This window comes from Aythya ferina, assembly GCF_964211825.1.
Source record: "Aythya ferina genome assembly, chromosome: Z".
In the NCBI taxonomy this organism is placed as follows: Eukaryota; Metazoa; Chordata; class Aves; order Anseriformes; family Anatidae; genus Aythya; species Aythya ferina.
In genome coordinates, this window is record NC_140299.1 from 16,592,677 (window position 1) to 16,607,689 (window position 15,013).

General features: G+C 41.4%; 1 protein-coding gene across 1 annotated transcript in view; it reads left to right on the plus strand.

Moving 5' to 3' along the window:
- Positions 1 to 317: 317 nt before the first annotated feature.
- Positions 318 to 15,013, plus strand: part of PARP8 (poly(ADP-ribose) polymerase family member 8) — a 108,947-nt gene continuing 94,251 nt past the window's right edge. The window contains exons 1-2 of the mRNA XM_084505092.1: positions 318 to 890; positions 1,561 to 1,615. Of these exons, the coding sequence (XP_084361218.1) occupies positions 800 to 890; positions 1,561 to 1,615 (146 nt within the window). The 5' untranslated portion in view covers positions 318 to 799. The remainder of the gene's footprint in view (positions 891 to 1,560; positions 1,616 to 15,013) is intronic.

Genomic DNA, 15,013 nt, shown 5'->3' on the forward strand with positions numbered 1-15,013 from the left:
GCCCCGCCGGGGCCGGGGCCGGGTGAGGAAGCGAGAGCCGGCGGCCGACGGCTCCATGGAGCCCCGGGGCGGCCCCGCCGCACCCGCCCCTTCCTTCCCCCGCGCCGCCTCCGCCGGGGGAGCCGGCGGGGCCCGTACGTGCCGGGCCGGGAGCGAGGGGAGGCTCTGCGGAGCGGCACGGCCGCCGCAGCGCCAGCCCCGCCGCGCCGCCAGGGACCGGGTGCGGGAGAGGCAGGGATGTGAGCCTTGGCGGCGCTCCCCCCTCCCCAAATACCCCCGAATCCCCAATCCCCCTCTTTTTTCTTTTTTTTTTTCTTTTTTTTTTATCCGAAAAGCAGCTACCACAAGGAAAGAAAAAAAAAAAAAGAAAACCCAAACCACCCCCCCCGAAAGAAAAAAAAAAAAATAAAAAAAAAAAAACAACGAGGGCGTGGGGGGTGGGGGGATCCCGTGTCGCCGCCGCCACCCTCCGCTGGATCTATTGTCAGGGAAGGAGGAAATTGGCAGCCGGCGGCAGCGGCACATCTGGGCGGGCACATCTGGGCATGCAACATCGGCTCCCGCCCGCCGCCGCCGTCCTCCAGCCGGCCGAGCGGATCCCTCCGGGGCCCCCGCGGGGCGGCTTCTGCTCGCCAGCCCCGGGGCCCATCTTTCGGGGCTGAATTATTAAACCTGGCAGCGCGGGGGGGCAGAGGGGGCTGGAAATAAAAGCTGCTTTTTTTTTTTTTTTTTTTTTTTTTTTCCCCCTTCTCTCTCTTTTTTTTTTTTTTTTTTTTTCCTTTCCCCCGGGATCTATTTCATGGGGATGTGTTCAAGGCAAGAGCGGATTCAGAAGGATATTGACGTTGTGATCCAAAAGTGCAAGGCGGAGAAGGACTGCCTGTTTGCAGGTGAGTTCCCCCCACCCGGGCGCCAGCCAGGTCGGCGGCGGGGAGCCTGCCGCGGAGCCCGGTGCCCTTCGCTGCCGTTCCCCCCAGCGGGGCCGCCGCGGAGCCCCCTTCCTCCTCCTCCTCCTCCTCCTCTCCTTCCGAGGGCATGTGAGGGCAGAGGAGGCCAGGAGCCGGCTGGGAAAGGGGGGGCATCCCGAGCCGGGGAGCGTGTGCGTGCGGCCGTGCCCCCCCTCTCCCACCGCCTGGCGCGGAGCCCCCGTGCTTTCCCTCCGTGGATGTTTCACCGATTATTATTTTTTTAAGTGGGGGGTGGTCGCAGGGGGTGGCCGAAGCCCCGTGTCCCCCCCAAACCCGCCTGCAGGGCCGGGGGCACGGCGGGTCCCCGCCGGTGCCCGGCGGCGGGGGCTCGGGCACGGCGGGCGGCTGCCTGTTGCCGATGCCAGCGGTGGAAATTCCTCGCCGTTGTTGCCATAGCACCGGGCACTTGTTGCAGGGGGCCGGGGGACTTGGTGCATTTCCCCCCGGTGCCCGCAGGAATCCACCCCCCAACCCCGTTCCCAGCTCCCCGCGTCGGTATCAGAGCGCCGGGCTGCGAAACCGCGGCGATTTCGGCCGAAATGAGGGGCGAGCGGGATGCCAAGTTGTCATAACGCAGCGCTTTGTGTTTCAGATTTCAGGTACTCAGACTCCACCTTTACCTTCACCTACACTGGAGGCTCCAAAAGGTACTCCTTTCCACAGTCGCGACACCCTTCTTTTCCTGCTCTCAGGGAGCTCCCTTGCTCCGCTGCCCTGGCAGGCTTTTTTTCCTTCCTATTGTGAGGAGGATCTATCTGTAAGTCATTTGCCTTCTCACAAACGTGAACCGAGCAGGAAGCGCGGAGGGAGGTGATCAGAAAGGTGATCCCAGCTGTCGGAGGCTCCTTCGCCTGGGTGCTGCTCCCTGGCGCTCCTCCGCTGCTTCAGGCTTTTCGTTCCCGTCCCTAGAATTTCTGCCATTCGTAAGCTTAACTGAAGTGCAGCAAAGGCATCAGTGTATTTGATACAAAGTTAATGCATCCTAAAAAACATATGAAAAAGGTATGATTTTATTAAAAAATAGACCAAATTTCAATTGGCACCGTATTCTCTGTCATTTGAGAGCCATGTTTAGTCCCTTGACAGATGCAAGACTGTCTGCAATTGACCAAATTAAACTACTGAGACGCTAAGTGAAATGTCAGTATAGCTTATAAGGTTATAAAATTGTCTTAAGTGAATGGTGGCTTAAATATCATTTCTAAATGGATATGAGGTTTTGGTTATAAACCTGATTGTGCATGTATAAATTTATTTGAATCTGTCACCATTTATTGTGTTCATCTGTTTTCAAAAGGAAATATCAGATGAACAGTCAAAAGCCCATGTAAGTTGAACACGTCATTTTTGTCTCCCTAGACCTTAGTTACCTTGTACTTGATAGGGTAATTATAGTACATGCCAGGTCGTCATCTTATCTTTTAGCTGAATTTTATCAGATTTGGCAAGATGTCTTGGTTTTATTATTTCTTTTTTAATTTTCCGAGTTTGGTGATTGTTTTTCCTTCCCAGGGTGTGCCAGGTTAAAGTACTGTGCTCTGGAGTCTGCTCTTTGCAAGCGAGCCCTTTGGTGCAGGCAGCATTCCTGCACCATCAGTTCTGCTCGCTGTGTGCATCGGGCCCTGGCTGCAGGGTCAGGATCCCAGATGGGCTCCAGGCTGGTAGGCTGCTCAGGAAAATGTGTTCCCCACTCAGGATCCTGCCCTTCCCCACTGAAGGAAAGACAACTTAGGCCGTGTTCAGTGCAGTAGATTAGTTCCACTAGTAGCTGAAGATCAGATGTGTTTCTGGGTTGCTTGAAGCATACTCTTTTATTTAGGGTTTTAGTATACGTTTGTTTTGGTCTTGTTTTAAAAGGTAGTTTTGAAAGTCTTGGTACAATAAAAATTATCTTACAGAAAGTATTATTGTTTAGTTAAAACGATTGAATTTGAAAGTTACTTAGCACTGATCTCTAAACCAAATATTGCAGCAAGCAACCAGGAAGTGAAACCTGTCTATTGTTTCTCTTTTCCAAGCTGAATAATGTAAAAAGCCTAAGGGCATAGGTGATGGAAAACAAACTGGTTTATAAATGCTGGAACAAAATGTTGTCACTTCTCCAACAAGAGATGGAAGATGGCTGTGCATCCCGCAGCCTTGAATTTTAACTGGGGTCAACAGTTGCTTAGGAAATTGTTGATTGGAAACTAGTCACAAGATCTTGAAAATTCAGAAGTTATGCTTACAGAAATTGGTGAGAGTGGGTTGTTACATAAAGAATACCCAAGTTTCACTTTCCTTTGGACATTTTAAGGACATTTTAAAAAGCATACTTTGGGCTACAGGTTTCAGGTTCTCTGCTCCTTTTTATGTTTATTTGGAAAGGTGGTTTATAATCTTCTTAGCGTACAGTGGCATACTGAGTGGCCAGGTTGTGAAGTACATAAAAATGAAAGCTCCAAGCTTTGACCATCAAAGGCCAAGCTTTTATTTCTCACATCAAAGATGAGTTAGTGGTTTCGTCTTAGAGGAGGTGCTGGCCAAACACCAGCTACCCTGTACTTTTGTGTTATTCAGGACTCCAGCAAGGAATCAGGGAGGGTCCGCGGTGGTGACTTACCCATGGTATCCCATTAGGAGGGCACAAGGCTATTTAAGGATCTTTTTTCATGCATTTGTCCATGACTTTTTTCCTACTGACATTGCTGTAGCCCTGGACTTTTGAGCAGTGATGCTGTTTATGAAGCGTTGCATTCCAGAATTGTCCCTAAGTGACAAAACCTCTATTAGCTTGTGACCACAGACTGGGGATCAGCTGATAGGTCTAGTCCTGTTGCTTCAGATATTTAGTCTGATGACTTTGTTCTGCAAAATGACAAAAACACGGGTTTTCAAGTGGTTGGCAAAGGGTATATACTGGGTTTGCAAACTGAGAGAGAGATTTATACGAGTAAGAATGGTGTCTAAGGTAGATTACAGTATTTTAGCACTCTCTTGTTTTGCTTTGAACTAAGTCCTTTCCATGCTTCGTTTCCTCTGGATGTTCCTTAGGTCAGTGTGTGCTGTGGCTTTTTTTTATCCATAGTGCTTAGATACCAGAGCAGAACCCCCCCAAGAAGCCGATGTGTTTTCTTTTTGAGAAGAATTCTTGGCTTTACTCTGCATATAGGTAGGTTGCAACAGTGCCAAGTTCGATATCGCTAAGGGTTTTCATCTTCATCCTGTAGCTACCTCAAGTACACATTAAGTCCAGTTGTCTGTGGTCTTAACATACTCAGAGCCAGATTCTTGGTAAATTAGTGTAAGCCTATGGAAGTCAATGCACCAGTATTGTTTCAGTATATGAAGGACGAAGGATTTCTGTGTTCAGTAAACTGTTAAGTTTATACCTGTGAGATTTTTCTTCCTGGGCCCAGCTTCTCTGCCTTTACCTGATTTTCCCTGTTGCTCATATTGATTGCATGGACCCCTCCTGGGTTAGTTCTGTTCAAACACTGAGTACATAACCACCTTGCAGATCACACCAGGTAGATAGACCTGATCCAGAGCATATTCATTGTAGCTTCAGTAGAGTTAATTTGTATTCCCACAGGACAGTCCTGAACCAAATGTTGAGGGCATGACTTAGCTTTTGTTCAAGAATAGAGGTGCCAGGGAAACAAACTGAGAACTATTATTTTATTCATTATATAGACTCGTTCCAGCATTTGACCTTTAGATCGTATTAAGCTACTATATATTGTGTAAATAACATATGTGTAAATGATCACTGCATTGGCATAAGTACACCTAAAGGAAGTAGATTGTACATCTGCAGGATTTTTCTTGAAAAGTTAGGAGGAAAGAATATCTGTAAGTGCAAACATATTTTTATTGCATGAATTGTCATGAATAATCTCTTACCTGTGTAGTTTGATTAATTTTTTTTGGACAGTACTTCATGTTCAGACATATTTTTTTTTTTAATGCACTGTGCTCACACTTCCAAATTATTAGAGATGTTGCACACTGTGGAGATGCTTCCTAATTTGGGGAGATTGTAGTTAGTAATTTTTAGTGAAGCATGTCTTTGTACGTAATACGGGCAGTAAACATGAAGCAAATTGTTATCAATTTGATTATTTTTAATTTCACTGTCAGAAAGGGATAGATACCGTATAAAGTGAGGTGTTCATTTGGGTGCTGTGACTGTGCAAGATTTACTTTTCTTTAACTACAGCTGGCAGAATATCAGAAATGGCTGGATTCCTTATGATTTTTACCGCAGGATCTAAAAAGGATATTAAAGTGTGAACACGTTGAGGTGTTTTTTTTTTTTTAAAGAATCTCTCATTTCCTTTGTCCTATTATCTGCCCCTGAATGAAACACTGCTTCTTCAGAAACCCTGCAGACTGAACAGAATTGTGGTCTGTCATCTTTGAAATAAAAATGCATGATGCCCTGAAGTTGTTTTCACTTTATGTGTCATTTGACATGGTTTACATAAAAGCAGTGCTCAGTTGTGCTGAAGAAAAGATGTTTCATTTTCTTAGTGTTTTCTCACCTCCACTTTTTTTTTTTTTTTGAGGCTAACCAAGGACATCATATCAGTCTTGAAATATCTCTTTATTCAAATATGTACTTAACTATCATTGGCAGTGAGGGACAGTGACAGTAAGCTTCGCATGAGAACAGGTCTTATACTGCAGCATGTTGTTAAGAAACTAAATAACACACATAAGAACTAAACACAAAAGCTAATTAGTTCACATCTCTCATTTGCACAGTGGGTTCTTGTTGTCTGCTTTCTCTACATAAGCAGGATGATCATACTAATGGCAGTTCTGCAGATGCAAGGGGAGTTAAATGTTGGTCTAAGATAATTGTTTATTTTTACTTAAAACAACAACAAATTGCTAGCTTGCATTGTTTTGATTTTGAATATTTCTCTTTTTGTTTTCTGTTCGAGGGTGTACACATAATGCTTAATACTGCAACATCAGAGATTGTGATGTAAACTGATGATTTAACTCCCACCTCAATATAGCAGTGAAATATTTGTGGCTATCTATGGCTAGAGACAAAACCCATGTATCTGAAGTTGTGGCACATTATATGTCCACTACGTGTTTGAACCACTCGTTGATAAATAGATTAATATGATTGTTTTTTCCCCTTCAGTGGCATGCCCTTTGAGTTTTTAGGTTCATACTCTAGTGTTACTTACTTGAGTTTAATAAAATTCTGTCTACATCAGACTTTCCATTTGTTGAATAGTTCTGAAATTCTGATGTCACTCTGGTAATGCTGAAAGTCAAGACAAAAAAAAAAAGTGAATAAAGTAGGAAGGGAGCTATGTAATGGCAGGGAAGAAGCTGTTGGAATGTTCCTTTTAGAAGCTGTGGTGGCTTGCATCAGATGCAACTGTTGCTGGAAGTATGACTTAAGACAAGGAAATGGTTTTGATGGAATCCATTGCTCTGAATAGTTTTAGTTTAGGTGGAATCATTTTTATAGAGACCTTAGGAAGGGCTGATGCAAAGGCTGATGCAAGTACGGTTCATCTTCTGTTGCTGATGGCTGCACTTAACTTTGTGTTCAGGTTATTAAATATGCAACTGTATTCCTAAAATCTGTCCCTACTATAGTAAGATGGATATGAAAAGTAGATACGCACCTTGTACTTAATTCTGTTTATTACTGTTTCAAAATAGATGGAATATTGTACACCATCTTTCAATTTGAACTTTCTTATCAAATGTGACTTAACATCTTGGTTAGGACTGCACCATTTCCTGGGAGATAAATCTGTGATATGAGATGGAAATCTAGTTTAGATATAACATGGCATGCATTGAGATTTTCATTTCTTCCTTAGGGATTCTGTATCACAGAATCATCTGGGTTGGAAGAGACCTCCAAGATCACTGAGTCCAACCTCTGACCCAACACTAACAAGTCCTCCACTAAACCATATCACTAAGCTCTAAATCTAAACGTTTTTTAAAGACCTCCAGGGATGGATGCAGTAATGTTGAAGACTGCCATGGGTACTTTTAAAAAACACTTTTGTGTCAAGTATTAATTAAGTTTCGGTTTTAAAATCTCTCTTTAAGACAAGCCACTCTATGAATTCCAGCTAAACAACCTATTCTGATACTATACAGTCTTCTAATATTGGCTGTGTAGTACATACATGAAACTTAGCCATATATTCCTATAGATAGCTTTTTGATAGATAATACTACAAGAGGTTCAGTAGGTGTAACTTAACAAATGATTCATCCTAAAAAGATATCTAGTAGAATGCTGTAGTAAAAAAAAATATGATTAAATGCATTGTTGAGGGTTTGTGAAAAGCAAAATCAAATCCATTCTACTCATGGTCTCATTGAGCTTGTCTTTGTTTGTTGATCTTGTTTCTGACAGATTTTTCTTGCCTTGCTGTTAAAAAATCAGTAGCCTCTGAAGTGAACCATCCCTGCGTCTGGTAAAAATGACATTCTTCAGGGATTGTGGTCCCGTGGAGATCTCAGACTAGTCTGTTGAAGTGAAGGGCTACCCTCTCTCTGCTACATGCTGTACTGATACTAAGAACAATACATTCAAATCATCAATATCTGTTTTTTTGTCAGAAAAAATGTGTTTTCAGGCATGTAAATGGCCTAATTTTCAGGAGTGCTGAACTCCCACACTACATAGTGGTCTCAGTATTACCATGCACTGCGTGGCACTTTTCAAAAGCTTTGGGTTCTTTATGCAGGTGTATTTGTATGCACTGGTGTTTCAGTGTTTCAGTAGCACAGAGCTGGGAAAAGTGCTTGAAGGTTTCTACAGAAAACATTTTCAGTAACTTCTTCTTTCTCTGCTTTCATCACATATTTTAACATATTAAGTACCTAAAAATAAACCTGTAGGCTGTCATTGTTAGTCTTAATGTGATAGGACAAATAATTTTAAAAGTGGAGTTCACTGTGACAAAATAAATTTAGATCACTTTTGTCTGTATTGGGACCAATGCCATTTCTGATTTTTCATGCTAGTCCCTAATAATTACCCATATTTTTCATCACTCATAAATAACGAGCTGAAGATACCTGTTGGCATCTTTCTTCCATGGACTACTTACTGTGCAAAATGTGAATTCTTATTTGAGTCAGAGTCAAATCACTCTGAGCCAAAACACCTACTTTAATAAGCTTGAGCAGCTGGAGGGAAAGCAAATTTTAAACTGCTGGGAGAGTTTAGTTTAGTTACAGATAAAACAGTTAGTTTAGTTACAGCTAAAAACGGGATGAAATGTGAATAAATCTAGAAAATGTCCAATATGCAGCTCCACCTTGGCATTAAATAAATCACACTTATGAGTACAGCTTTTAAGAATTAATGTCCTCCTTGATACAGGAGGTTGAAAAATTTTACGGATGTTTCATTTTAACTTGCCTCGTCTGAGGAAAAGGAGCTCCTTTTAACAGAGTAAAATTGACTCATAAAGATAAGCCTGCTATCCTGTGTAGCAGAAGCTAGAAAAGTCTCACTGAAAGAAGAGGGACTAAACAAGGTACAGAAATACATCTCCTTCCCATGCCTACCCCTGACAGAGCCTTCTGTGTGCTCCAGATCTAAATGCCAGATTGCGTCCAGCCTATTTCTATGGGAGGAAGAGCAGGAAAGAGCCTTGCATCAGGACTGGGAACAATTGTTGCTTTTATGAGTCAGGCTTCTCCTGGGAGGACCCATTATATCGAGGGAGCTTTATATCAGACACTGTGTTCCCATACTACAGGGGTTAAACAACATCATAAATGCTTTTGGCATTGTCTAATCCAGTGGGAGTAAGTCACAGTCTTGTACATACTCACATAGGGTTAGTTCTCAAGGAGGAAACAATCATGGGTGGAGGCTGCAGCCTGAGCATCTTTCCATGAAGGCAGAGTACTGTTGTGAGCTGTGCAGAAAGGCTTTGGCTTTTCTTGGCTGTTGTAGAAGACCACAGCCCATCCTAGCAATCAGTACTGAGCTGAATCCCTTTGATGGAGTTCTTTCCAGGGAGACTCGTGTAGTGCTTAGCAGGAGCCCATCTGGAGCAAAGAATTGAGGGCAAAGAGGAAGCTCAGGGAAACAAGCAAGCCCTCTAGATGTCTTCTTCCAGCCCCAAGGCAGTGATCAGAAATAAAAGAAGAAACAGCATGCCTCCTGTGTAATGAAATGTACTGTTTGCCAAAAAGGAGTGCAAAAAAATGGTGATACACCATCTGTAAAAAGAAGTATATAGTTGACAAATAAGTTCCTTTCAAACTGTGTAGCATTCTGCATTTTTCTCCTGTATTACATGTTGCCATCTTGAAATCTTGTTGCTTTAAATGAATGTTCCACTTTATGTTTCTAGGTAAGAATTTTTCATATTTCAAGAGCAAAGCTAGAAGGCAGGATAATTTTGCACTGCTCAACTGCGTGGTTTCTACCCAATAAGGTGTTTGTAACAGCATTTTCTCTCAAGTAGGAAAAATAGCCCATGGGTTAGACATGGTATTCCAGGTCATTAGCTTTTCTACAAATGATAGAATGCTTTATTTTAGGGTTGTTATTTTGTTTATTTGTTTTGTAGTTTTGCTCATTCTTATTCATTCATTTTTCTTAATGTTTAAAAATTCATTTTTAACGTGAATTCTCACCCAATAATAATCATATCATTATGAAAGATAGGAAAATAATTAGGATGCTCTTCTGTTGGAATAGGACCTGTGGTTCATACAGGTGTTAAGACCAGGAAGCACTTCCTTGTCTCAAATGTACTTGGTCAACTGCTTGATCTCTATTACAGCAGGGTAAATCCAGAGTAATTCCTCTCATGTGATGGGGCTCACTTGGGTCCACAGCGATACTGCCAAATTATTTATTTGTTCTTGATGATACGCCTAGTGAGCAGGAGTCCAGGTGACTTTTCAACCGGGGTGTCAGAAAGATCAGAGTTCTGTTTTAACACTGATATCCTTGCAGGTGTTCTCTCTCATATTTGAATACCTTCCTGGATGGTGGGAGAGTTGCAGTTTATCCAAGGAAACAAAGCTTTCTTTCATACATTCTTGTCAAGCCACTTGCATGGCAAAATGCAAAGATAGAAGGCCAGTTGTCAAAACTATGCTGTTCTGTATCCTTTTCAGCTTTAGCATCTGAAAACCAGGTTGTCACAGTCCATCCTCAAGAATGTAATTTGCTAGGCCACATGAAAATCTCTTTACCTGTCACTCATTCAGAATGATTAATAGATCTTAAACTGAATCCCAAAATGTTTTCAGAGCTTTTTGTACACATAACCATTAGTTGAAACAGTTGCTGATTTCTTAAAGAGAACTGTTCTGTGATTGTATTAACTTAATCTACATTAAAAATGTGCGAAATTACAAGTGTGAAAACTGGTCATTTCACTATATATTTGTTCAAAACAGTGGAAACATTAAAAAAAAAAAGTTTTACCATACTTCAGACAAAAAAAAAAGACAACCTGCAAGTGTTAAAAACTTCTGGAAAACACACATTCAGTTAATGCTTTATAGCAGTTATGGTTACTATCAGTAGTCTTACTGTATGGATAGATAGTTAAAAAAATTAATGTTTTCTACAGGTTGAATATGGTTCTATGAACATTACATCAAATCTTTGTACTTTGCCGTAGTTCTAATGAAGTTCCAACTGAAAACTGAGCTTACTAATTCTCGTCTTTTAAGAAGTTGTAAAGTTAGAGAATTATTTTCCTATGAAGATTTAACTGTCCTATACAGCAAGGCTTGTTAAGCTTGGTGTAAAATTTCATTAAGATTTTGTAGGCTTGAATGTTGAAAAAGGACTCATGTTTTATCAGTGGATGATGAGTAGACTGAAACTCATCATATTTAGGTGGCAACAGGGGCAATGTAACCCTCTGTGAGAATCTCCTTGGACGTGTACTAGTTTTGTTAACTCAGGCCAATAGAATTTTTAAAGTAGTTTAGTGTTGGTCTCTAGAGTATGAAGTGAAGAGTCACCATCATTAGCTTACAAAAGATGCAGTCTCTTGCCTTTAGCTGGCTTGTGTGCACTTGCTTTTTAAAAATTTTTATTATTATTTAACTTTTATTTACAAGTATCTGTATAACGTGAGAGCAGCAGAACATTGGGCATATAGTTGTGCTTCCTAAATGTTCCCCATGCTAAATTTAGCTATTGAAGGAACTTTCACAGCAAAGTTCAGCCTTCGTTAAATGTGCCCTGCCTTTGTTACTGAAATAAAATTACATGGGATTAGCAGCCACCAGCTTAGTTCTTGTTAAGGTATTTTACTAGCTAATCTGTATCTGAAAGGACATCTACAATTCCATGTTTTGGATATTACATTTTGTTTGTTTCTTTGAATGTTTGTGTTTAGTATTCTTGCTCTTTGTACCAATTCATATATTTATTTTGTGTTTAACTAGAATAGTGAATCAAAAGAAGTACATCCTCCCTATGTACAACACTATAGGGAGTAGATGAATAGAAGACTTAAGGCTATTTCTGTATCTGAATTTATATTATACTGATAAACTTTTATTTGTTTTACGTCATTCCTCTTGTTATATTGTTTCTGTGTTTAAACGACAATAAATAGATAGTTAAAATACTGCTTCATAAAGGTATTACCATTTATTTAAGGCATAAAGAATTATATTCATCCTGTAGTTCATCTAAAACCTGACCTTTGTCAAGGACAACAAACTCACATATATATGGAGTGTTATCAACAGATATGAAGTGTAAATACCTTTTACATATAGCACTGCCTCGCTTCAAATCAGACATGGATGTGCAGAAGGTACTGGCCTCCTAGTGTGCTAGTAAAGATTAGGCATTTGTTGTCTGTGAAGTGAGCAGGAATTGCAGCTACTTGAGTAAGGATAAACATTTCAAAGGCTATCAATTTTACTTGTGGAGGACATAAACTGATCATCATTTAGGGTCAAGAAAAGCTTTTACCCTGGCTACTAAGTCTTTCCCCACATCCTCTGTTAATAATGGCATCATCAGGCAAGAGCAGTGGGTCAGTTCTTTGACTAACTATCAAAGAAGGGCTCTGTGAAAAAATGGCATGTCTTCTGTGGCTTGGCAATTTCTAAAGCATGTCTCCAGCAAATTTCAGAGTATGTTACAGTTGTAGAGCTTTTGAGATCAGTTCTGAGAAAATTGTCATAAATTGCTGGCATTAATGAGCATTTTGTGATTGCTGTGGTTGCTTACAGCATATTCCCATCTGTATTTTGTCCCAAGTTATTCCTCTGTTGTACTTTACGTGATGTAACATTATACATATTCTCAGCTAATTTAAATTGACAAATTGCCATGGAATTCAGTAAAGTCATGCCAACTTATAGCAATGAGGAGCTGTCTAATTATATTCATCTTGTTAAAGAATCTTAAATAGAGCAAAGTGGGGCAGATATGCCTGAACTGATAAAGAAGTTTACCACATGGTAAACACGTGTTCTCAGCAGTGTGGCATTAGAGCCGTAGGTCTGCGTGTGGTGTGACTGCATCAGCAAAAGCGCTGGCCAAGACTTTCCACTTGCAGTGCAAGGATGAGCTTGACAGAGCCCTTGCTGGTCTGTTTGCAATGAAATCATTCCCACATGATCACTTTGTTCCAAGGAAAAGTCCTTTTCCCCAGAAAATACCATCTCTGCACTCCATCTTGAGAGATAATGATGACTTGAAACTGCGGAAGTTGGAGGTTTCACGCCAGTTCTGGCCATGTCATTTCCATTTTGGCTGTGCCACTGGCGAGCAGGGGCTCTATGCAGTTGTCTTCGCATTGCTTCCCAACTTGCCATTTTCCTCCCTTCTGTCTGCTAGCTTTTTGTTTTCCAGAGTTGCTTTGCATGTTGATTTATTCTGACAATAACCATATCCATTGTGATCATATCGTTGGAGCAGAAAGATATGAATTAGTTGGTATTATTAACAGTACTAAGAAAGTTAACACAGAGCAGCTATAGATCTCATATCTTTCACTTCTCTTTATATTGTATATATCCTGAGATGCTTGTTTTGGTTCTTAGGAAGTTTCACCAGAATAATGAAGGATAAGACTGTTAACCAGAGAGATCACGTATTCATTGCTGTTCATTATTCTGGCTTTTGTCTCTAATATGTGGGTGGATAGGATAAAAAAATCGGTTGAAATAATTGCAGCTGCAGCTTGAGTAGTTGGCCGATTTTGATTTAAAAACCTTTCTAACTATGATTTCTGTTGTACCCAAGTAAGACTCAACAGAGATGTTTAGAAATAGTATGCATTTCAGGTCTTTCACTGTAGATGCTGCACACATATAAGAATGTATTTTAGCTTGAATCAGTAATTGCTCTATGCTCTTAGGCATATTAGAAAAGGTTTTAAATAGGACTGCAGAGTAAATAAAATAGGTGTTGCTTTACTCTGTGTCCTTTTCCTAAGTTTCCAGGCTACTTTTTAAAAAGCACTCTTTCCGGACCTTTGAGATTATTTCTCCACTAACTTCTCTTTCAGTTCAGTCTCCCTTGGATATATTCTGATACTTCCATCAGTAACACCACACAATTTGTTAGGTACATGGTGCTGTTGTCACTCTGAACTTCCAGGGTGTTGAGTACTTGCTTTGGGAATCATTAAAACCTTCCTTTAATGCATTCATCCAGTAATGTAACTGATGTAGGGCAACTGTTTGCCCTCTGTGATGCTTTTTGAAGTTTTCCCTGGTTGGCTTCTGCTTTGTTCTGTACTGATTTATGTGACAGGTGAAAGCTGGTCCCTTTTCATGTCGCAGGCCAGTTGGCGGAGTTTCACCGGTGCGAGCCAGGCTCCTTGGGTATGTCGATGCTTTTTGAAAGGTGAGGCTTGAAGATCAGGTGTGCCTATTGGCACTGGGCCACTGCGGCCTGCACCACTGCACGTCCGAGCGACTGTTCTCTGCTGGTGCCAGCGCAAGCGCGACGCGTGACGGGCTGACAGATAGCCCAGTTCCTCGGCCCCGTGTGGTGGGAGTCAGCCAGGGGAAATAAATTGTGAAATACTTCAGTGAAGTAATGGCAGGGGGAAGAACACCCTTTCCTTGCCAGCTAGAGGACCGTCAGGCAAGCGGAAGCAGTTCTGTGAATTCACTATCTGTGAAATTTGGAAAAAAATAGGTTAAAGGTGGATCACAGGCCTTACTTAGCGCTTTCCGGCGAGCTCTGAGTTCTTCAGGTTGAGCATAAAATATTTGCTGCTGGAGAGGAGCTAAGCAGAGAGTATTTCTTTTCCATTACCAATTTCATATCTTGTATGCAAACCTGCAGCATATGCAGCCACTCCAGACCATATCAAAAATGTGCATGCACGTTGGTTTTAGACGTTGCCAGCTCCCTCTTTAGCATTCTGCCCCTTCTCAGAGGTTTTATAGCCCAGAATACTACATCAGTTGCGCTCCATAATAAGAATTTTCTTTTTCTTTCATTCTTTGAGTCAAATCTGTGCGCATTTTTATATGTACATGCAAATGAGTTTAACCCCTCAGGTTCCTGGTAAGTTGCCACAATGGCCAGAAGCGTGGCAGAGGTTCTGCACCATCGCCTCGGGGAGCACTAATGTGTGACCATACACAGCAGAGCCTTGTAACAGGAAGGGGTTTGCTGTTTCCTTTTCGTTGTCACTGTTGTTGCATGAAGGACTACAGAAGAGAAATCCGGAGGGAGTGGTAAGAAGAAAAAAAAAAAAAGGCAGGGGTTTGGATTCAGCCAGATTACAATGGTGCAAAGTAGAAGCAATGTCATAAATCTCTGTCGGGCTGTGGATGGAAAGGCATCATTACTAAAGAGATTACGAGTCAAACAGTGAGGACAGGATAAGATGCTGTTTGTTGCCATCCACCTACTTTCACCTATAATTAAAATACTTAAGAAGGCAACAAGCACAATGTAAATGGCAGCCTCTTTTCATTATTTGTTTGCCTCTCTTTTGTCTGAGAGTTGTTAATCATTTATTTTTAATGCTAATGAATAATTCTTTAAAGAAGTTGAAGCTGGGTGTGTTAAATATTATGGTAGTGTTACTTCC